General features: G+C 35.8%; 1 protein-coding gene across 3 annotated transcripts in view; it reads right to left on the bottom strand.

Moving 5' to 3' along the window:
- RC3H1 (ring finger and CCCH-type domains 1) overlaps positions 1–23,282 on the bottom strand; it is a 72,591-nt gene that overhangs the window by 13,410 nt on the left and 35,899 nt on the right. For 2 of the 3 annotated variants that reach the window (XM_051998922.1, XM_051998923.1), the window contains exons 6-16: positions 22,238–22,438; positions 19,675–19,807; positions 15,494–15,612; positions 14,568–14,680; positions 11,780–12,061; positions 11,246–11,460; positions 6,152–6,522; positions 5,470–5,634; positions 2,238–2,390; positions 496–709; positions 190–280 (exon numbers count right to left, since the gene is read on the bottom strand). In XM_051998922.1, the coding sequence (XP_051854882.1) occupies positions 190–280; positions 496–709; positions 2,238–2,390; positions 5,470–5,634; positions 6,152–6,522; positions 11,246–11,460; positions 11,780–12,061; positions 14,568–14,680; positions 15,494–15,612; positions 19,675–19,807; positions 22,238–22,438 (2,057 nt within the window). The remainder of the gene's footprint in view (positions 1–189; positions 281–495; positions 710–2,237; positions 2,391–5,469; positions 5,635–6,151; positions 6,523–11,245; positions 11,461–11,779; positions 12,062–14,567; positions 14,681–15,493; positions 15,613–19,674; positions 19,808–22,237; positions 22,439–23,282) is intronic. The other variant, XM_051998924.1, reaches the window with a different exon arrangement.

Raw genomic sequence — 23,282 nt, 5'->3', positions numbered from 1 at the left:
ACATTTTGCATGATTGCATATATATATAACTGTTATATTGTTTGCCTTCTCAATGGATGGGGAAGGGAGAGAACTTGCAACTCAAAATTTTAAAAAAAGAAAAAATAGTAAAAATAATCATGACAGAGAAAAGGAAAAACAATTCACACCTCATCCACTCCCTCCACAAAGACAGACAGACAGACATACCTTTCAGTGAAGTGTCCCTGAGAAGGCATAGTTTGGTGAGGGGAATATGGAGAACCTCCCCAGCCACCATGAGCTCCATATGGACTGTAATCTTTAAGAGAAAGAGGGATTTAGGGAATATCCAATTCACACTGGCTTGCTTTCCTTAAACTAGAAGTTATTAGATTCTTAGACAGCCTCAAAAGTATAGTAACACTTTTCTAAAACTCTGATACATAAAACATTGACAGACTAAGAATACTTCAGTACTAAATGAAAAAGTCAAAATTATCTCATCTCACTCTTGGCAAATTCAGAAACACTCACCAGAAATGCTGATTGATTTAGTGGAAGCCCCCTGAGCTGCCAGAGCCTGCATTGGGCCAGAACCCTGATACATGGTTTTGGAAGTTCGAGATATGGCACCAAACCGAGACACTGTGGGTCGATCACCAAATGGGATGAGGTCATCATCACTGGTTTCTGCTACTCTTCGCTGAAGCTCCAGCCTCTGGTCTCTCACACTTTTACTATCCACATTCTGATAGACACAAGTGAAAAAGAAAAAGCTGAGTCCCATCTTAATCTTTTTCTACTATAATATTTCTTACTTCTAAAGACTAAAAAATCCTATGATAAAATTAAAAAAGATGAGAGTATAAGGATTCTGAAGTGTTCTAATTCAACACAGAATTACTGAATGGTAGAACTAGAAAGGTCCTTCTGGATCCTCTAGTCAAATTTTTTTTTTTTTTTAAGTGTGTGGTCCATGAGTTTGCTTGTCTTATATTTTAATTAATTATATTTCAAAATAGCTGGTTTTGTTTGTAATACTATGTTTTATATTTTGTGTATTTAAAACATTCTGAGAAGGTATCTACGACACAAAAAAGGCTAACAACCTCTGCTTGCAATCTATAGCCTAGGATGTTTTCCAAGACTTGATTAAAAAGTCCATGAGTTAAATCCTGAATAATACATTTCTTGCCTAGAAGAGCTTCAAGGATAGAGTAGGGTGGGAAATGCTTGTATGGCCAGTTTAAAGATAAGAGGGAGACATATTTCCATTAACATAATTACATTATTATCGCCTTCTTTCCCCTCTCTATTTCATTAGGAACTAGCATAGAACCTGCATAGATAATTGTAGACTGAATGACAAGATTTTTCCAAAAATAAGTTCCTTCACTTTTCATCACATACAAACTAAAGTAGACTAATTCTCTACTTCCCACTTTTGATCATATGCTAGTATTGAAAAAAACAAAACACAAAGTTGGAAAAGAACTTACCAGGCCAATCCTCTATCCTCAGAGATGTTAAAATGTAATTGGGAAATATTTAACAAAATAAATAATCCAACACAGACAATATTAATTTGTGATTTTCTAGGTCAATAAGATCTGTTGGGATTAAGATCTTATTTGAGTGTAACATACCACTGTCCAACTGATAAAATACATTCTGCTACCATACACCAAACAGTAGATGTATAGCTTCTTCTTCAATATCTCAAATAACAGGGAACTCTTTACCTTAATGTTGTTAACTATTCCATTTTGGAGCCTGCTCAAATTATGAAAAAAGTTATTCCCCCATTGGTCCTAGTTTCTTTCTCCAAATATAAAAATAAACCTAATTTCTCTTTTCACATAACAACCCTTCAAAGCAGAACAAAAATTAGTATTCAGGGTTCAGGCAGAAATTGTTCTAAACACTGTGACAACTAATGGATTACCACTGCTCCTGACTTATTAATAATATCTGATTGGTATTAATTGTACCAATAATATTATTTGTACTTAAAAACTATTTTTAAATTTAAGAGTATAATATATAGTAAATATGGCTTTTGATCAAAGACATCACAGTGAGCTGTGGTTAAGATAGAGATTGACATCGAACAGCAGGAGAGCAGAAAAAAAGTGGGGCAATCAGGGTTCTAGGTGGCAAATTCTAAAGTTAGGTACATTTTGAATTTACCTTTAAAAACTCAGGCTCTCCCCAAATGAAGAGATGCCTGGCGGGGCAGGGGCCAGAGCCTACTGAAAAGACAGGGTTGTACCTACCGTCATGTCCACACCACCAGGGACAACAGCATCTTTGGGTTTTGCATCTTTGGTCCCAATGTAGGAGCCGATGGTGTCGCATGACCAAGGGGAATATTGGCTGTAATCATTCCCTTTATATTTCCCAGCAACTTTCAGGTCATCATCCAAATACTATAAATGGACAGGACAAAACTGTGGGTGATCAGGACAAAGATGAAACAAGAACATTTCCAAATAATATTTTGTTAGCAGCAAAATGCTGGCAAGTTCTGTGGAATAAATACTTCACATTACAAGGGTTTTGTTTGTTGGCTTAAGTAATAAAATTGTAAAGTCATCCCTACAGATTCTAAATATTTGAAATTTAAGTCAACACACAATTAACATAACTATGAGGAGTTCATGACTGGTTTTACTGTCAATGGTGGTAAAAAAGGATTTTAATACCATCATTCTCATCAAAAAGAAAACCGAGTCCAAGAACATATTCAAAAGCATGAAAAATTGATGTAAATTTCTTAAGTTGATAAAATGCTACCTTATTTATCTATTCAAATATAAATGAAAACCCCAAAATGTGATAAAACAGGCAATAAACCAGTATCATTTGACTGGCCTGTCACCTCTTACAAATCAAACTATTCAAAATAGAATGTGAGGTCAGCCAGTCAAGAAGAACAAGTAAATGCCTGTGCTATGCACTAGGGAGATAAAGAAAGGAAAAAAAACAGTTCTTCCCGTCAAGAAATTCAGTCAAATGGGAGAGACAACATGAAAACTATGTATGTAGTTATATATATTTATCAGAATAAAAATGACAGTTTCTTGGTTTTTGTATCCCCAGTCTTTTACCACAGTGTTTGGCACATAGAAAGCCCTTCAAAATCCATGTTCAATTTGTAACCAACCTAGAAAGATTAGATAAAGAGAATGGATTGGAAAGGCGACAGTATAAAGTGACAACAAGAGTACGAAATTAAAGATAGTCAAGTGAGAGAGAAAGGAAGAAACATATCAGAGAGATGATCAGAAATAGGGAAGATAAGAGTAGAGTCAGAGATGATTGCAATGGGAACAATGATCATGTTCTCAAGGAAGTGAGAGCGGGGGTGGAGATCACAACCAAAGGGGAAAAAACCCAGTGAATGCCATTTTGAACATGTTGAATATGAAATATCTGGGACCTTCAGGTGGAGCTGTCTATCAGGGAATGGAACTCAGAGAAGAGATGAAGATGGGCTACACAGAAATAGCAGTCAATTGTACAAAATCAGAACTAGGAGAACTGGTGAGGTCACCAAGAGAGAGTGTACAGAGTAAAGAGTCCTGGGGATAAAATCTATTTGGAGTACTTAAAGCACAGAGGGCAAAATCCCTTTCCTCTCCTTCCCCCTCTAGATCCCATCTGACATCCTTTGTTCCTGAGGCTGATGCTCCCAAACGTATTCCAACATACTGGTTTGCACCTTGTCTCCTCCACTAGATGGGGAGGTCTTTAAGAGCAGAGGTCTTTAAGTACAGAGGCATGGAAGAACTGCTTTCTGATTTAATCAGGAGACAGAACTCCTAGGAGGAGGAAAGTGTCAGAAAAAATCTAGAGAGGTCAGTTTAGTGGAAGTCAACAAGGGCAAGGACTAAGAATGAACCACAGAATGGAATAATTAAGGCAGTATCAATGACCTTGAAGAAAGCAGTTTAGCAAATAGGGTAATTAGAAGCAAAATATGACAAGTGAAGGATAGGCAAAATAGGTGAGAGATTTCATTTCCTTCTAGACCTTTTTCTTAGCTAAAGTCAAGATAGATCACCTAAAAAGCTGTGTGGGGTAGTGAAAAAAGCCTTGGGTTCTAGTCTAACTCTGCCTGTAACTCCTTGTCCTACTTGGGACAAATTACTCAGATAAGTTATTCTTTTGGGTCTCAATGTCTTCATCAATAAAATGATGGAGCTATAGTAAATAAAATTGTTCTTCTTTTAATATTAACTTTCAATGACCATAAATGATGGCTTGGTCATCGGTGTTAAGATTTACAGGGAATGAATATCAACAAAATGTCTGTAGGACAGCTCCGAGTAAGGCCTCTGTATAAGTGCCTAGAGTCAGGTCACTAAAGCAAAGTTTGAGTTGGAAAATTTATTTCTGGGCAGAAAGAGGATAGCAGCTAAGACACTAAACCTCCTCAAATACTTTTAAAAAAAAGTGTTTAGTGCCAAGGTATATAGTACTGCTAAATGATGTGAAGGAGAGGGTTTTCATCAATGAAAGGTATTTCTGTTTATCTGTCAGTACACTGAAATTTAAGGAGCCCTGGATATTTCCAACTGCTGCTGAAAGCCTCCCTCCCTCAGCTCTTCTCTGGGGATCCCTCATGCAGCAGTGTGTACATAGTAGATACATAATGTACATAGTAGATGGCCTCTGCTGCCCCGGATTACACTGCTCCTACTGTGTCTCATCTTCCTTTTATTTTCTTCTCACTCCATCAGAGGACGAACCAATCCTGATGTACCTCACCATCATTCTGTGGTCCTTTCCTCTTTTTGCTTTAAAGTTTCTAGAGACTGAGGGATATTGGAGTTGGGCTTTATCCCTCCTTGCACACAAGTGCTGATTTATTTTTAAAATTTGTTTCAAGGATGTCCTGGAGGTATGACGCTGACTTCTAAATGACGAATATAATCTTGAACTACAGTTATAATCGCTGAACTGTAAAGGAACATGTCGATCTCATAATCAGTAAGTAGGAGGAGAGCTGATTCCCAGGCAGCAGAGCCCTAAGATGGAATGCTCCTCCCTTAGTAACCCACTTCTAGGAGGAAATCAAGAACAGAACATCAACCTAATTTAAAAAATGAACTTTGTAGAATATAGCAGCATTCCAGCATGTTTTCCATTGCTGCTGTTATTACGGGGAGAAAAAAAAACTGTTATCGTGTGGATTTAGAGAAGAAAGTATAAACTATTTTAACTTTACTAATTTGTTTAATCTACATTTGTAAAACTACTAAGTCATTCCTCATTAATCCAAACAGAGCTGGATATATTTACTTTTCTTGTCTCAGTAGGCCAACTCTCAACTTCCTCTTATTCATTACTGGTAATTTATCTAAGTAATCTTATTTAATTTTAACACAAGACAAATCAAAATATTATTCATTTTTAAATGCAACTGAAAAACTGCTAAATGAATAGTCAATTTGCTTTTAAATAGACAGACAATGAAGGTTCAAGATCACAATGCTTGCTTACTTCCTCTGGATGGAATGAATGGGGCAAGGTTGGTGAAGGTGCAAAAGGAGGTGGGGAGATGACTTTTCTCTCTTCGAGTTGGGCCATGATTTCCTTCCGTCTCCGATGTAGCTCATCTAGACTAGGGTGAGCCTGCAGAGGAGGTGGTAGTCTGCTATAAGGCTCCTAAAAATGAAATCAAACATTTAGAAATGATATTAAAAACTCACTGAATAATCTAATGTATATTTAAATAGTTAATACAATTGGTACATTCACTTTATAATATATGTTTTAAACATATATTCGTTTCCAGCTCCAAATATGTAATCTAAAGACATTTGATGTCCAAAATTTAAAGCCAACCAAAAAATCTGTGCAAACCCTCAAGAGTAGCAGGATAGATTTCCTACTGAAAGCCAGGTAGCATCACTCTTCAATTAGGTTGAAAATTTTTTTACAAGTTAAAAAATTAAGAAAAAGACAAAGAAAGAAAAAGAAAAAATGGCTTCATCATTAATAGCAAATTATTTAAATTATTAAAGTATGAAAATAAAAATAAAATCTAGAAATAGAGCCTTTGCACATATTTCAAAAGCTATATGAGGTAGCTAAGTGGCAGTGCTAGGTACCTATTCAAAAGGTTAAAGAGCCATTTAAACAGACCAATTCATGAAAATAGCAATTTTTAAAATTGGCATACTCTGATATACGGAGGTCTTATCTGACTTGGATGTGGACCCACTGGATAATAACCCTCTATTTGCTGGTATCTCTCTCTGGACTCGGGTACATAAGGTGAAACAGTTGCAGGTGGAATCTCAATGGGTACTGGGCTTTCTTGGAAAATCTCCTCTCGTGGATAAGACTGAGTAGGGTATACACGACGGCCATCATAATGTGGTGGGTACATAGGTGGGTACTGTTGTGGTTGAGTCCCATACTGGGAGTTTACTACACGATCCTGGAGGTAGGGTGGGTAATGATCCAAGTATGGAGGGCCAGGTTCAGGAGCAGATGGTGGAGGCCGGACAAAGCGGGAGACACATTGTGGGGTTGGAGGATAGTACATCCCTATAAAGATAAAACAAGCACCAAAACCAATACTTGTCAGCAATTTTAACCTCTTTAACTGATCATGATTATTAATTTACTCTTTGCATTATAAAAACAAACTGACAATAAGACCAATTCATTAGGATGAGGGAAAAAATAATGACCTTGAAAGCAACAGCAAAACTTTTGAGCATTCTCCTATTTACCACTGCTCTTTCCCCTAACCGCTTCAGGGTGGGCTATAACAGACAAGACTGTGGTGTGCTCCTCCCCAAGAAGATAATACCAAATGTTCCTCCCTCTCCTCCTGCCCCAAATTTTAGCCTAGACAAAAAGGTTTATAATGTTAACAAAATGAAAATTCATTTAAAGGCACTACTTATTTCATATTTATCCTATCCTTTTAATTTTATATTTTGTATATGTAATTCAAATAACATACCATTACAGAGCATATGTACAATAGTTTATAAATAATATACATGGGGTTTATTCGTATACAAAAATTTTATTGGCGGTGGTCAAATAAATTTGGAAATGACTTCAAGGACAGAGGCTCATTGTATGACATTACTAAACTATGATCTTAGTGTCAAGAAATGAGGACTGACAGTTTCTGGTGACTTATCTCTTGGTTCATAAACCTGTAACCCAAAGGGCACAGTGATGGAGAAGGCTCAACAAGGACAGAGTTCTAAACTCCAAATTGGTTAGCTTAACAATAATCAGATGGGTTCTTTGCACAGTCAAAAAGGTATACATTAAAATAAAAAGAGTTAGAAAAATATCAAAAACTATTATTATTATTTAAACCATAACCTTTTATTTACAAGATATATGCATGGATAATTTTTCAGCATTGACAATTGCAAAAGCTTTGGTTCCAATTTTCCTCCTCTTTCTCCTTACTCCCTCCCCCAGATGGCAGGGAGACCAATATGTGTTAAATATGAAAAACTATTATTTTAAAAGCAGAGAAAAGAGAAGGATGTAGTCAGTACTGGTAACAATAGCCTGTAAAAAAACACCTGCAGCCTATTCTAATTCAAGAATAGTCCATTTTCACTGCTCTTCTGGTATCATTTTATATTTAAAGACATTAAGCTTTAGATTCCTCTCTCTGTAACATCCTCAAACCCTGTTAGTCAAACATCTATGAGATTTTTCTGAGAAGATATTCTCTCTCCCCCCCCTACCCCAAATCCACCATTTTCCTTCCTTACTACCTGAATTCTTATTCGATACCTACCTATTCTTAACAGCATCCCTCTTCTACAAGTCACCCAGGCTTAAAATCTTATCTTTATTTCTGGTCTCCTCTCTTTGCCATAACATTCAATGAATTACCAAGTCTAATAGATTTTATCTGAGAACACTGTCATTCTGATGTGTGTACATGTTCGTGTGTGCACACACACCTACACATACTGGGGAATCAGGGCTGTGAATTCAGCAAAACAAGAGAATTCTTAGCTCCCTTTATCAAGACAGATTTGCACTCGGGAGCCCTAACTTTCTCTAGGGGACCAAGGTGTTAAAAGTCACAGCCATCCTGGGACAGAGAATTAAAGTGCTTCTGACACCACAACAGACTTTCTATCCACCACTACATCACACCCATTTTTGATTAGTGTATCGTCCTTGGTCACACAGCTATTAAGTGTCTGAAGAGAGATTAAAACCCAATTTGTTTGCTCCAGGCCCCAACAATGACAACTATGCCAATTAAAACAGAGGACACACATACAATAAAGTTTGCAAAGCAATACATGTTTTCATTTGATTCCAATCAGATATAAAGCTGTAGAAAGATTTTCTTTTCTTTTTAAAGCTCTAGAAGCAAAGAAACTGGGTTCCAATCCTGCCTCAAAAGTTTACTGCCTGAGCCCTGTTTGTAGTGGCTAGAAGCTGGAAAATGAATGGATGCCCATCAATTGGAGAATGGTTGAGTAAATTGTGGTATATGAATGTTATGGAATATTATTGTTCTGTAAGAAATGACCAGCAGGATGAATACAGAGAGGACTGGCGAGACTTACACGAACTGATGCTAAGTGAAATGAGCAGAACCAGGAGATCATTATATACCTCAACAATGATACTGTTTGAGGATGTATTCTGATGGAAGTGGATTTCTTCGATAAAGAGAGCTAATTCAGTTTCAATTGATCAAAGATGGGCAGAAGCAGCTACACCCAGAGAAAGAACACTGGGAAATGAATATAAACTGTTTGCATTTTTGTTTTTCTTCCCGAGTTATTTTTACCTTCTGAATCCAATTCTCCCTGTGCAACAAGAAAACTGTTCGGTTCTACACACATATATTGTATCCAGGATATACTATAACCTATTTAACATGTAAAGGATTGCTTGCCATCTGGGAAAGGGGGTGGAGGGAGGGGAAAAATCGGAACAGAAGTGAATGCAAGAAATAATGTTGTAAAAAATCACCCTGGCATGAGTTCTATCAATATAAAGTTATTTAAAAAAAAAAAAAGAGAGAGAAATGTCAGGATAAGAGAAAAGAGAGAGAAGGATAAATGGGGATGGAGAGAAACACATAGTGGGAAATTGTTACTGTGAAAAAAATTATAGTAAGTTTCTATGATAAAGACTTTATTTCTCAAATATTAAAAAAAAAAAAAAAAAAGTTTACTGCCTGACAATGGGCAAGTCATTTTTACAATGAAGAAGGACTCAAACTGTTTCTATGCAATTCTAAATCCATCATTCTATGATATTTTGCTCAAATCTAGGAGATAACATTACTTTCAAAGGAAGAAGCTAAGGGAGAGAGAAGTCAAGTGATTTGCCCATGGTCACACAGGAATGTGTTTTTGAATTTGGGACTTTCTAAGTTAAATTTAGCATCCTATCCACTAAACCAATATCTTCCCCATCTCTTGTGAATTTTATTCTCTGCCTTGACAGTATAGAAAGGTGGAATGATTTAGTTAAGTGACAGAATGAAGAATAAAGCCAGAAATTAAAAGGACCTTGACTGTCTAGAACACTGAGCTGAATCTATTCAGAAGTGCCTTATTTAATGGAAAATTCCAATATTTAACCTATATTGGATTATTTGCAGTCTTGGGAAAGGGGTAGAAGAGGAAAGGGAGAAAAATTTGGAACACAAGGTTTTGCAAAGGTGAATGTTCAGATCAGGGAGGACTGGATGGCTGTTCATCGTTTCTTCCAATCCTCTGCAACACCAGTGTTTCCCTTTAATTTAGCCTATAAATTATTATTTATAAAAGAGCTTTGAATATGTTCTTCTTTGTTCAAATACCTTTAATGAGTCCTCACTGACTAGATGAATTAAGCTCAAACTCCTTAGCCGACCAATGGTTGTTCCTCAATAAAGTTACAACTGCACTTTTTAGCCATAACTCCTTAATCATCCTAAATACATCCTATACTTAAGAGCTAAAACAACTCTCTAAAAATGATCTACAATTTCCTCCATCCATACTTTTGCTCTTGTCATTCCTTCATTCTGAAATCATAGGATCCCAGAGCTGGAGATAGAAGTGACTTCAAAGATCATGTAAACCTAACTCCTAATTTTTATAAATAAAGAAATGGTTCCAGAGAAGCCAACTGACCTGCCAGTGTTACAAAACTAGTAGGGAACAGGATTGGGGTCTGGACCAGGGAACAAAGCTGTCAAATGGCACAGCTCGTCCTTCCTGTATTCAGGGGCTGAAACTAGAACAAATGAAGTAACCCTTTTGACATGTGAAACACTCCCACCCCAAACTCTAAGAGCTAAATGCGAATGTACTCCTCTACCCAAACTCATAGCCAACCTGGAATTCTCCGGCTGCACATTAGCCCCTGAGAATCTGGAGGAGACCCTGTAGGTTACAATTAATGCAAGGGGTACCAAGGGGCTGTGCATTCCAGATGATGACTATTGAACCTTTAAAAAGCCCATCCTTTGCTCTTTTATTCGTCTCTCAAAAATAACTTTCTTGATTGCCTTAAATGGATGATTTCTGGTTCTTTGTATAACCTTAGACAATTTATTTAGCCTCAGGACAACTAAGAGTCTTCTAAGATGACCTCTGGGTCTGTCTGATCTAGACTGATGATTCTATGATCTCTGAAATGCACTGAATGTGTGAACTTAGAATACTTGTTTGACCCAACAGGATATAGTTTATTATAGCAGGGTATGATCTTGCTAATTTCCTGAGTTTCAAAGGCAAGCAAGGTTTCCAATGAAATTCTACATTCTGTTAACAGGCATACAACAAGATTTGAAGAATTCCCAATGAGTATATATTGACTCCTATATACATGAGCATATAGCATGTATGCTGTACATGCCCAGCACATCATCCGATATATATATATATATATATATATATATATACACACATACATATACATATACATATATATGTTTTAGGCTAAAAGACTGTGTTCAAGATATAACAACTAGCAAACCTCCTGTTACCTATTAAACAGACTTTCATTTCCCTTCTGTTTTGACTTGTCATTTCTATGACTATATGAACACTCTAGATAATAAATAACAGCACAATATTGCTTAGAAGATAGTCTTAGGTTTTATTTCCAGCTTTGTCACTGGCAGAACTTAACATAGCTCACTGCATAATTGTTTGTTATTGTTAATGTCATCTACCTATCTCATGAAATATGCAGCAATAATAAACAAAGTACTACTTAACTACTATGCTAAGATGGGTTATACAAATGAAGGGGGTGTTACTACCTGGTGGATATGGTGCTGGCTCAAAAGGAGGAGCAGCCCCTCGAGGATCCTGATAAAATACGTCTGCTTGCTGTGCTGGGTATAGCTGGGAACCTCGTGGTACCATAGGAAGAGGTTTGGTAACCGGCATGGAAGGCAGGTCTGTCGGTCCCCTGGGAGGTACAGGGTGGGGAGTCACAGGTAAGGCAGAAATGTTCTTAGGTCCAGGTTCCAGTCTAAAAACAAAAGGAAAAACGTTTTAATGAACGTTTATGTTTTCTAAAGAAGTTCTCTCAGAGTCAACATGCTATGTATAACAAATTAATCTGGCAGATTCTAGGAAGTAGCATTTAATAATTTCTGTAATCCCTCTAATAAAAAATAAAGTGGTTTATTTCTCCTGTGCTGCTTTCTTTTTTTTAATCATTAGCTTATAGAAATGCAGCCACAAGAAAAAATGGGAAATAAAGAAGGAGTTTGAGATCAGAAAATATCTACTGTTTCTTAACCATGTTTATACAGAGGAAACCCAATCAATAGTCAGGAAGCTCATACAGGTCAGGAGGGGATCCAGGAGCACTGCTGCTCAGGTGGTCAATCTTTCCTGGCTTCAGGCCAGAATCGTAACTGGAGTCGGTCCCTCGGGGGATCAGCTGGGTCACTGCATTCCCTGCTGACACAATTCCATTCGGCAGGGCAGTAGCTTTTCTGCTGGGCAGGTCCACTGCCCCTTCTTCTGAAAGGATAGCTGCTGAAGGTAGGCCCACCTCATTGAGCTGGCCTAAGGAGGCACTCAGGGGTCTTCTGGGAACCAGACGTTTGTTCATTTTACGAAATCTTCAGAAAAACAGAATCACACACCAAAACAATGAAAAAATTAAACCACCAACTAAAAGGAACAGTTTCTCACAAGCACAATAGGGAAAACTTCACTTTCTTATCATATAAATTTTCCAGCAATCAGATTTCTTAAAATAAATACCTGATCAGATCCTCCTTTTCGAAATAACAGTAAAGCATTATAACAGAAAATATCTTTTATCTATAAGAATGTGCATGTAGAAAAATAGACAAAAAAAATCATGTATATACCTCATTCTGCCTTGCATATTTATTTATTCAACAAATTAAAAATTAGTTGATTGAATGAAACACTCATAATGAATATTCTGATTAAAGTCAGAAGCATTTTGAATTATGTGTATATTCACTGTATTCTACTACTCTTTTACCATAAGTAGTCCATTGAATCACTCAAATCATTCTCTTAATGACAAAGCATTTTGTTGAACCTCCTACAGGGTACATTAGAGGAACCAAAGGAAAAAAAAAAAACCTAGATTTTGAAATCTTTTGCTCTATTATGTTCAATGATTGCAAAGAAGCCACTTTTATTAAATTCTCAGAGGAAAACTATCATAAAGGCATATAAAATACTACCAACCAATTTAATGGACAAGTTCAATTACTTGGAAGTGGCAAAATTTAACTGTTATTGTAATGAGAATTATGACACCTATGTAAAGACTAAATTTCTTTAAATTATTCTTAAATAAACAATACCCTAATGGTAAGAAGGAAATACAACTGGGTAATTTACAGAGACATATGAAATGAGAAATAAGCAAAAGGGAAAAAGAAGGAAATTTCTTTTTCTTATAGCTTGCCAGAAAAAGCCAAAGTAGATATGAGATTATAATAAAGCCTAAACTTTACTGTAGTTAAACTCCCATACTACAGAATCCTTTTTCAACTACGAAGGGAAGTTTGTTCTAAAATAGTGATTCTTTTGGTACACATTTAAATTTAGAAATCATAAATAACATGTAATTATCTCAAATGGTTTCTATTTGTGAATAGCTGAAAGAAGAGGGTCTATTCTTTCATTTAGCTTGCTATGAGGGAGGAAAGCCTTCACTTTTCAGATGTAACACAATAGTTTCCCAAAATACTGTCACTCCTTCAAGAGATATATAAATACAAAAATGCTTTCTCAGCTCTCCCTAACAAAACCCTCCACCAATTTGGTTGCTGTTTTGCTGCTCTTCATTTTTGACAACATTTTTTAAAGTTATTGTATCAACATTAAAAAAATTGCATTGATAAGCTGGGAAAACATTTTTACAATCAAAGGTTCTGATAAAGGCCTCATTTCCAAAATATATAGAGAACTGACCCTAATCTATAAGAAATCAAACCATTCTCCAATTGATAAATGGTCAAAGGATATGAACAGACAATTCTCAGACGAAGAAATTGAAACTATTTATAGACATATGAAAATATGCTCCAAATCATTATTAATCAGAGAAATGCAAATTAAGACAACTCTGAGATACCACTACACACCTGTCAGATTGGCTAGAATGACAGGGAAAGATAATGGGGAATGTTGGAGGGGATGTGGGAAAACAGGGACACTGATACATTGTTGGTGGAATTATGAACACATCCAGCCATTCTGGAGAGCAATTTGGAACTATGCTCAAAAAGTTATCAAGCTGTGCATACCCTTTGATCCAGCAGTGTTTCTATTGGGCTTATACCCCAAAGAGATACTAAAGAAAGGAAAGGGACCTGTATGTGCCAAAATGTTTGTGGCAGCCCTGTTTGTAGTGGCTAGAAGCTGGAAAATGAAAGGATGTCCATCAATTGGAGAATGGTTGAGTAAATTGTGGTATATGAACGTTATGGAATATTATTGTTCTGTAAGGAACAACCAGCAGGATGAATACAGAGAGGATTAGCGAGACTTACATGAACTGATGCTGAGTGAAATGAGCAGAACCAGGAGATCACTATATACCTCAACAATGATACTGTTTGAGGATGTATTCTGATGGAAGTGGACCTCTTTGATAAAGAGAGCCTTAATTGATCAAAGATGGGCAGAAGCAGCTACACCCAGAGAAAGAACACTGGGAAATGAATATAAACTGCTTGCATTTATGTTTTTCCTCCCGGGTTATTTATACCTTCTGAATTCAATTCTCCCTGTGCAACAAGAAAACTGTTTGGTTCTGCACACATATATTGTATCTAGGATATACTGCAACCCATTCAACATGTAAAGGACTCTTGCCATCTGGGGGAAGGGGTGGAGGGAGGGAGGGGAAAAATCGGAACAGAAATGAATGCAAGGGATAATGCTGTAAAAAATTACCCTGGCATGCGTTCTATCAATAAAATATTATTAAAAAAAAAAATTGCATTGGTATAGTTTATTATAGTAACTTCTGCTAACTTCCCGAGTTTCAAAGGCAAGCAAGGTTTCCAATGAAACTCTATGTTGTGCTAACAGGCACACAAGATCTGAAGTAATTCCCACAAGATGGACACCTACTTTTCCAATTCATCCTGTGAGTGTGCAAATGTGCAGCTGGCCCCCCGGGGGCACCCTCCTCTCTGTTTCATGTCTCGGCACATGTAAGTTTTATACTTGCTGTGCTGAGGAGGCTAAGAAGCAAAAATAAATAAGTCAATGAGTGAAATATTTAAATAGATGATTTTACAGTTATTGTACATAGTTTAAGGGTTTAAAGAAGCATTTGTCTTAAAGTTTCAGAATAAAGAACATAGTAATGTAATGCTTTCCACATACTTTAGTATCAAAACACAACAATACATTTTGCAATGCAAGACCTCTATCTAAGTAATCCACTATTTTCCTACTAGGTTTAATTTTTTTAATGGCAGTGAAATCATTATAGTTTAGGATTATAAGCATGGCTTTTAAATTAGTTTATAAAATCAGTGCCATCCAGAACAATACAGAATCTTAAAAAAAAAAAACTTATTTAACAATAACCATATCATGCTTTATTTAATATACATTTTAAAGCCTTGGACATCAATTAAAACAATAAAATTTTTATCAAATGACACTTCATCAAATCATCAATCTGCAAAACACCAGGGAAGTTTATTACCATGTTTTGGGATTCTACTCTGTAAGTGAAAAAGCCTTAAGATTTTCTTTCCTTCTTAAGGAGAATGAAATAAAGCACAAATTTTAGTTGTGAAAGTCCTTATCTTTATATATGGCTGACCTTTACTACAAAGTTTAATCTTTACTTCAATATTTCTAGATGACCACATGAACCCAGTTTACAAGAATTATGAAAAAATTGAAATTTAATTTTTTTCTGGCATCTTGTTGATACTTTTTCAAAAATATTGCTGATTCAATTTTGCAAAGTATTATCCAACTTTTCTTTTTTATGTCTGAGCCTTTAGTGACTTTACTTAATATTAATACTTCTATATTACCTGCTGCTGATCTGTTCCTTTCTTGCTGTGATTCTGAATATAATCAACCAGTCCATGCACCACTGTACGCACAGCAACCAACCCATTTTCTAGCTGTTCCCAGGTTGGAGGAGGGGCATCTATGGAAAATACAAGGAGGAAAAAAGCAAGATCATTTTACAAGGCTGTAAATAATATCAATTAAATTCAATTATGAAAAAGAGCAAACAATTTTTAATTATGCAAAAGATGATGTTTGGGCAGCCAAGAAAAATAAGGTCTTTACTTCCAATATGTCCTTTTAACTTTCCATCCAAAGTAGGAATTAACATAGAAATAGGGATTGGCATAAGCTTTTTCTCCTTCTATTTTCAGTAAAACCACTAGCTTTAAAAAAAAAAAAAAATGCAGAGGTTTTAGGTAAAACAAATAACCTGGTACCTCCTTGCTATTGTTAAAGGATTTCTCAGCTCACTGATTTTAAATATTACGAGATGCTTAAAAAAAAAAAAAATTAAACACCCCCCAAAAAGATGCTATTTAAAGGATCTTGAAAGTAAACTGTCTATACTTGTAAAATGAAAATAAACAATTCATTTCTTTGCCTGGATAACCACATATAGAAAAGACTTTTGTCATTTACCAGGAAAATATAGGTAATGATAATTTTTTAAAATTCCATGTAAATAATAAAATTCCAAAGTTCCCATCTCATGACATTTCCATTTTCAAGGTAGGTCAACTGAACTTGTGAAGTTTAAGTTGTTGCAAAATTTACCATGAATCAAGCTGAAAGTTGCCCCTTAAATGTATGCCAAGTGCTTCTTATTTTGCTTATAAGGAGGACAAGTCCAAACCCTCGTTCCAAAAATCAGTCCTTCACGCATGAGAAGAGCTCCTAAGTCTTCTCTTTTCTACTCAACTTCAATTCCTTTAAATGATTCTCATTGAGTATGGATGGGGAATGGAACAAGCATTTAAATTCCTACCATGTGCCAGTCCCTGTACTAATAAACCCTTTACAAATTTTATCTTATTTGATCCTCATAACAATTTTTGAGAGGTAGATGCTATTGTGATCCCCCATTTTATAGTTAAGGAAATACGTCATATATAGGTCAAGCCACTTGTCAGAGTAACTCAACTTGTAAGTGTCTCTCTGATTCTAGGCCCAGCATTTTATCTCTACTGTATTCATCCAGCTGCTTTCAGATATGGTGTGTATCTCTACAGAAATACTAGACCATACATTGGCCTACTTTAGTTAGGTCAGAATGAGCAGTTTAGAAAGGTCAGTGATATATACAAAATTCTGAAAATAAAATGCAGGCTTAGATGAAGGAGCCATTGATGTAATATGGAGAGAGTAAATTAAATTTTAAAAAAGCAAATTAAAAGTCAGCACAAGTTCCTGATATTTTCCAGAAGAAAGACCCACTTTTGACTCCCCCCCCCAAAAAAATTTATAGACACTCCCCCACCAAGATAGTAGACATATCAAATACTCAAAATTCATTTGTAGTTTATCAATCACAACAGCATAGACAACATTTGATAGAAACATCACACTTAATGAGATTTCAAACATTAAGTTTATTTTTTAGAAAGAATATCAATAAATATGTGATTGGTGCTAATGTGGGAAAGTGGGTTCATGGACCCAGGATAATGAAAATCTCCATGAACTTTTGGTAAATAAGGTGGCAACTATTTCCCTAGAAGAATGAATCTCCTTTTTGATGCTCATTTTCCAAGATCTTCAAAGGCTTTTCATTTCTAATTACTTCAAGTGTGGAAAAGAGCTCATTTTTCTCTTCAGACTAATTCTACTTAGCTAAAATAACAATGAAGGTCTGTGGAATAATGGATAGAGCACTGCATTTATCAAACACTTCTTAGGTGCTAGGCCTTGGCCTAAGAACTGCAAAGACAACAGACAGTCTGTCTAAGACTCAGAATCTCAAATGGCTGACCAGTTATATAGTAGAGAGAGTTCCCAATGATAAGATTACACATCTACCCTCTATTCCTAAAACAAAGACAGCTTATCTTGTTCTTTAACCAAGGATACTGTTACTATAACACAGTTCAATATTAACAAAAAGACACTATTAAAAAAACAAACTGTAAAATTATAAAAAAAAAAAAGTAAAAATTTTAATACTGATTAACAGACCCTAAACAGTTTTTTTGTATTATGTTTTTATGAGCCATATATGACTCAATAAGCATTTATTACCTTTTGTGAGCCAGGCAAAGAATTTTAAAGATAAAAAGCAAAATAGTTCTTTCCCCCAGCAACATATTTAAAATAAATCCAAGATGAATAAAGGACTTTAGGAATTAGATAATATTTGAGCTAAATCTAGAATTAAATCAGAGATTTCAAGAGAAGAAGATAAAAGAAAGGATATTTTCAGGAAGAGATAGGAGATATGGTTCTATTACACAAAGGGGAGTTATGTGTAAGAAGACTGGAAAAGAAGGTTGGCTCTTATGGAAATGTCTTACTTCTGAGGGCAGTTAATTCAAATGAAAAATATATGATATGATCTTAGAGATACTAAGGACTATTAAGGATTAATTCAGTACAGAAGTAACATGATCTGACAAATATAAGAGATGTTATAATGATACAAGTATCCTTTGGTGCAAAGAAATGTGAGAAATCAAAGTTAATTGCCAAAATTGTGAATCCAAGTAACTTGAAGTGTAAGAGAAGTGGTTTTGGGGACAAAGATAAGAAGTTTAAACATGCTAAGTTTGAAATAACATTGGAACATCTAGTTTGGAATATCCACAAGGCAGTTAAAGATGCAAGAATGGAGAGCTCAGGAGAAAAGGACTATATATATATCTGAAAGTCATCCACACAAAGATGATAATTAAACCATGAGAGACGATGAAGTCACCAAAACAGAGTGGAGGGGAAAAAAAAAAAAAAACAGAAATGGCTAAAGATAGAACCTTGATGCTACACCCACAGTTGGGGGAATACAGAGGAACTGTTGTTTACAAATGAGTTTAATTAGCTGGCATCTGCAGTCCCTTTCAATTGTGAAGGTCTATAAATGTTAAAACTGTGAGCTTCTTGAGGGCAAAGACTTTCTTCTTGTGTCCTCAAGAGTTTAGAAGAGAGACCTGAAAATACTAGGTACTTAATAATTGTTTTTTGACTGAAAGACTCTTGGCCTCCCTTCTCACCTTCACACCTAAGAATTTCTCATTTCTCTCAATACTTGGCTCAAAGCTCCCTGCCAGGCACTGGAACACTGGCGTAGGCCCCCTGCCCAAGGTGGAGCCACAAAGTCAGTAACTGGAGAGCTGGAATGGAAGGAGCCTTAGCGGCTGACCTGCTCTGAGGAGTCACAGAACCCTCCCCCAACTCAAGGTGCCCTCAGGCACGATGTGTGTTCAGCCTAACGGGGCTCTCAAAACTGCTTCTTGCCGACCAGTTTCTTTGAGTAGTCATGTGGTCGCTTCACTTAAGAAGTGTCATCTACATAGCTGAAACTTGCATATTAACCGTGTAACTGCATCTCTCCCTCATGAACTTTGTAAGAGCATGTATGGAATTGAAAGAACCTAAGAAATGACAAGTGGCTTGCATGACCCCAAGGCCCCAAAAGAGAAGACCCAGAGCTGAGAGATGGGCACAACAGGGGGACAGGGCCACTGGCCCAGCACAGAGCCCATGCTGGGAAGAAGGGCACAAGCAGACTGGAATGTAAGGATGGAGCCAAGTGATAATGAGCCTGGAATGTCAAATGAGGGCAAATCTGATAAAGTTGAAGGAGGATGTACCTAAGAGGAGCCTCCCAGGGGGGCATGTGAGGCAATGAGAGCCTGCACTCAAAGGAGAGGAGGCGACATACTGAAAGGCGCAGCCAGGGCCTCAGCAAAGACCGGGACATGGCAGTGAGAATAGGAGTCAAGGAGGTCACCCACAGTGTAGACCTGGGGACCTGGAGGACAGGGTCGCCCTCTCCGGGGACAGGAAATGGAGGAGGTGGGGAGAATTGGGAGAGAAAGATGTCTACTGGATGTCCAGTATGGAGACAGAAGGCAGCCTAAAGAAGGATGGGCAGTCTGAGAAGCATCAGCAGAGAAAGGGCATGAAGAGACCCACGGGAGCTTATGAGACACCCACGGGAGCTTATGAGACACCCAGAGAAGCACTACAATACATAAAGGTTAGCTACCTGGACTTGGGTCAATATTTGCTAATAGCTCCAGATGGGGTCGCAGGCGATTCAGGTTTGCAGGGTCACCAGTCCTCTGAAGAGCAATTGTTAGTTCCTGAACACTCTGTGCAAATGAGGCTGGGGTCTGCAACTTAAAAAAAGATAAATATTAACTTTCCCAGAGGTTAGACAACCTTTTTCATTTCCAAAGGAAAATTTTTTTTTAATCACTCATTTTTGTGGCTTACTGCATTTCATTTTTTACCTGGGGGAAAGATTCACTTTGTCACAATTTTGATCCATCAAATTCCTTCTAATCACAAAAGTTAATCTGAATATATAGATCACCATTCCCCAAATAATCAAAAGCTACAAATAGGTAGATCAGAAAAATTAATTATCAATAACTACCTGAGAATTTATTTAAGCTCAAAATTAGAGAAATGGTCATTAAAAATAACTTCTGAGACATATCACAATACCTAATTCACCACTGGTGGAGCTGTGAAGAAATAGGCACATTATACTACAAGTGGAGTTGTGAAGTGATAGCAATCTTTCTGGAAAAGCAATACAGCATTATGTTGTAAGAAACACAGAAATTTATGAATCACCTATTATATGTTGGGTACTTTGCTAGGCAATGGGGTTAAAAAAGGCAAAAAATGAAACAGATTCTGCCTTCAACAAGCTTCTATGTACATATAGAAAATATCTTCAATATGAAATGCAAACTAATTAGGAGAACTAGCAGCTTTTGTGAAGGCAGTATTTGAATTATCCTTTAAAAGACACCAAAGGGGGCAGCTAGATGGCGCAATGGAGAGAGCTGGCCCTGAGGAGAACCTGAATTTAAATCTGACCTCAGATACTTAACACGGAATAGCTGTGTGACCCTAGCCAAGTCATTTAACTCCAATTGCCTTCCGCCCTAGCAAAAACATCACCAAATCCAAAACAATAAAAGACACTAGAAATTTTAAGAAGTAGAATAGAGGAAGGAAGGCCTTGTAAGCATGGGGGCAGCACACACTTAGGTGCAGAGAAAAGCAAAGCCAGTTTTACCCAAACTGTATAGTGAATTAATATCTAATATGGTTTGAAAAGAATTAAATGGATATACTTTAAATGTTATCCAAGAGTTAAAAGAAGCCACTTGAGTTTATTGAGCAGTCATGTGAAATGTATGCTTAAAAAGTTTTGATCCAACAGATACGCGAAAGGATTTTTTTTAAAAGAAAAAAAACTCTTTAAAAATATCAATAGCAACATTATTGGTAATAGAAAATCACTGGAAGACTGTTCACATAGAGAAATTGTGACATGAATGCAAAGAAGTATTGTTGGACTTCAAGAAGTAAAGTGAAAAATATGTAAAATTTTTTAAAAATTAAAAACATTTTTAAAAGTGACATATGAAAACACTTAATAAGACTTACATGGAGTAGTTCAGAATCAAAGAAAACAATTTACACAAAGAAAAAACTGATAGAAAAATGACAGAAATGATATAGGAAAAATGATACAATTCAGAAAAAATACACTTAAGAAAAGTTAGTTCTAAGAGGGCACACATGATTAAAATGATTTTAATAAAGTTAATATACAATAACTTTTTTCAAAACTGTAATACAAGTTTATAATTGTGCACATTTTAGAATCTGTATTTGAATGTTTTTGCTCTTAGTCATCCAATCATCTCTATCCACACACAAGCAAGAGACTAAAGAGACATACTAATTTCTTCAAGGTGGTGACATACACATTATTATTACTGCAGAAAAGATTTATCTTGACAAAGTGACAGGATCTATTTCTTTAGTAGCATTAAGCAGTGCTAATTCATAATCCTTCTAATCATAAAAGATTATCAATGAAGAAAGTGATAACAAATTATAACCCTCAAAGCCTCAGAGCATATGTAAGAATAACCACTTTACTCACTAATCCAAAACATGACCTTTTCTTTCTGCAATTAATGTGGAAAAAGTCTCTCTGCCTAAAATTGAAGAGATAATATATAAGTCAGAGACAAATCCATATCTGATAGGTTGTCTATTTAGATTTAAAAGTTAATTATAAACCAAGACAAAAAAAAAAAAAAAAGCCTCCTTCCCAGATTTCACATGTTCCACAGATTCCTTAAGAGTTTACTCGAGGAACTCCAGAACTGGGACATGTGTGTCAGAGTTGTTAGGGGGATCCTGGAAGAATATTTTGATAAAAGTGGCTATGTCCATATAATAATTAGAAACTCCTTCAAATTAGATTTTTACCAATATCTAGGGTTAGTAATTGTACTTATGATTATAGTCTATTGTACTTAATATATTTGGAGAACTGAATAATGAAACTCAAAAAAGAGAAGAGAGATTAAAACAATGTGAACTCAAGAATAGACAATGACCCTAAGGAACAAACACTGATATTGATCAATTTGTCTATTCATAAAAAGTAAAAGTCTATCTTAGAGAACCATTAGAAAATAAAACTCTGTACAAAAAATATGAGCTGTTTGCTTTCCAAGTAATGAAAGTTTAAAGATAAGTCAGATATAATAAGGAACAAAAAGAGACTTTACCTTGTCAATAATAGACTGCATGTGAGATTTATGTGACTGGTCTCCATAAAGAAGAGAAGACCATTGGTCTGGGGCAATGCGCAAGCCTGCCTCCATGGCAATCTGAACTATCTGGGAGTCATGTTCCCGACGAAGCGCTTCATATGTCCTAAACTCCTCCTTCAATTGCATTAAGGAGGAATCTTCATCACGTTTTGTCACCTGAGGAATACAACAATACACACACATACACAAACACAGAGAAAAATCCATGCCAAATTATAATAATGCAAATGCACAAACATAACCAAAATTCTGCTTTCTGACCCCCACACTATAAAATAAATTCATCCTTCTGCCCTCAAGAAAGTTGTATTTTTAAATTGTATAATTTCATAAAAGCCTGCAATAAGAAGAATGAATAAATATAGCCAAAGGAATTTATAAATGCCAAGAAAACACTATTTCACAAGAGGGATTAGTGATAGGAGACCTGTTATTTTATATTTGTTACAAAAATTTTGCTTTTCATCTTTTGAGCAGAAGGGCAGGATAAAATACTATTAAATGAAAAAGCAAGAATTTTTGAGATTTGCAAAGTGCTACATCATTTTAATCTTGTTTAAAAGAAAATTCATCTTGACATTTTTATTTAACAAATTCTTAATAACCTGATTAATCCACCTTGAATCTTAAAACTCTTAACATCCTCTTTAAAAACTGAACTAAGCTTTATGTCAAAGCTCTAACAACTCAGAAGACAAATCCCAAATTCTAGCACCACCTATATTCAACAAAGCTTTATTTTACAACTTCATATTCAAAGAACATTTTTAAATAGTTACTTTTCAGAATTGATGATATAAAATAATTGTTTCTTTTCTATCAGGATAAATCTTATTTTAACAAATCTTACCAAGAGAGAAATTTTTATATAGCAAAAACTTTCTAAGGTCCAGTTTGCTCAACTTTGAGCAACATTTAATATACTGTCCATATAATCTAGTGAAGACTTTCAAAGAACATTCAGGCCGTTTTGATTCATTTAACATTTTTATGTGAAGGA

This window comes from Antechinus flavipes, chromosome 4, assembly GCF_016432865.1.
Source record: "Antechinus flavipes isolate AdamAnt ecotype Samford, QLD, Australia chromosome 4, AdamAnt_v2, whole genome shotgun sequence".
Lineage (NCBI taxonomy): Eukaryota > Metazoa > Chordata > Mammalia > Dasyuromorphia > Dasyuridae > Antechinus > Antechinus flavipes.
Note: the sequence above shows the minus strand (reverse complement) of the source record. Positions and strands in the feature narration are given on the sequence as shown.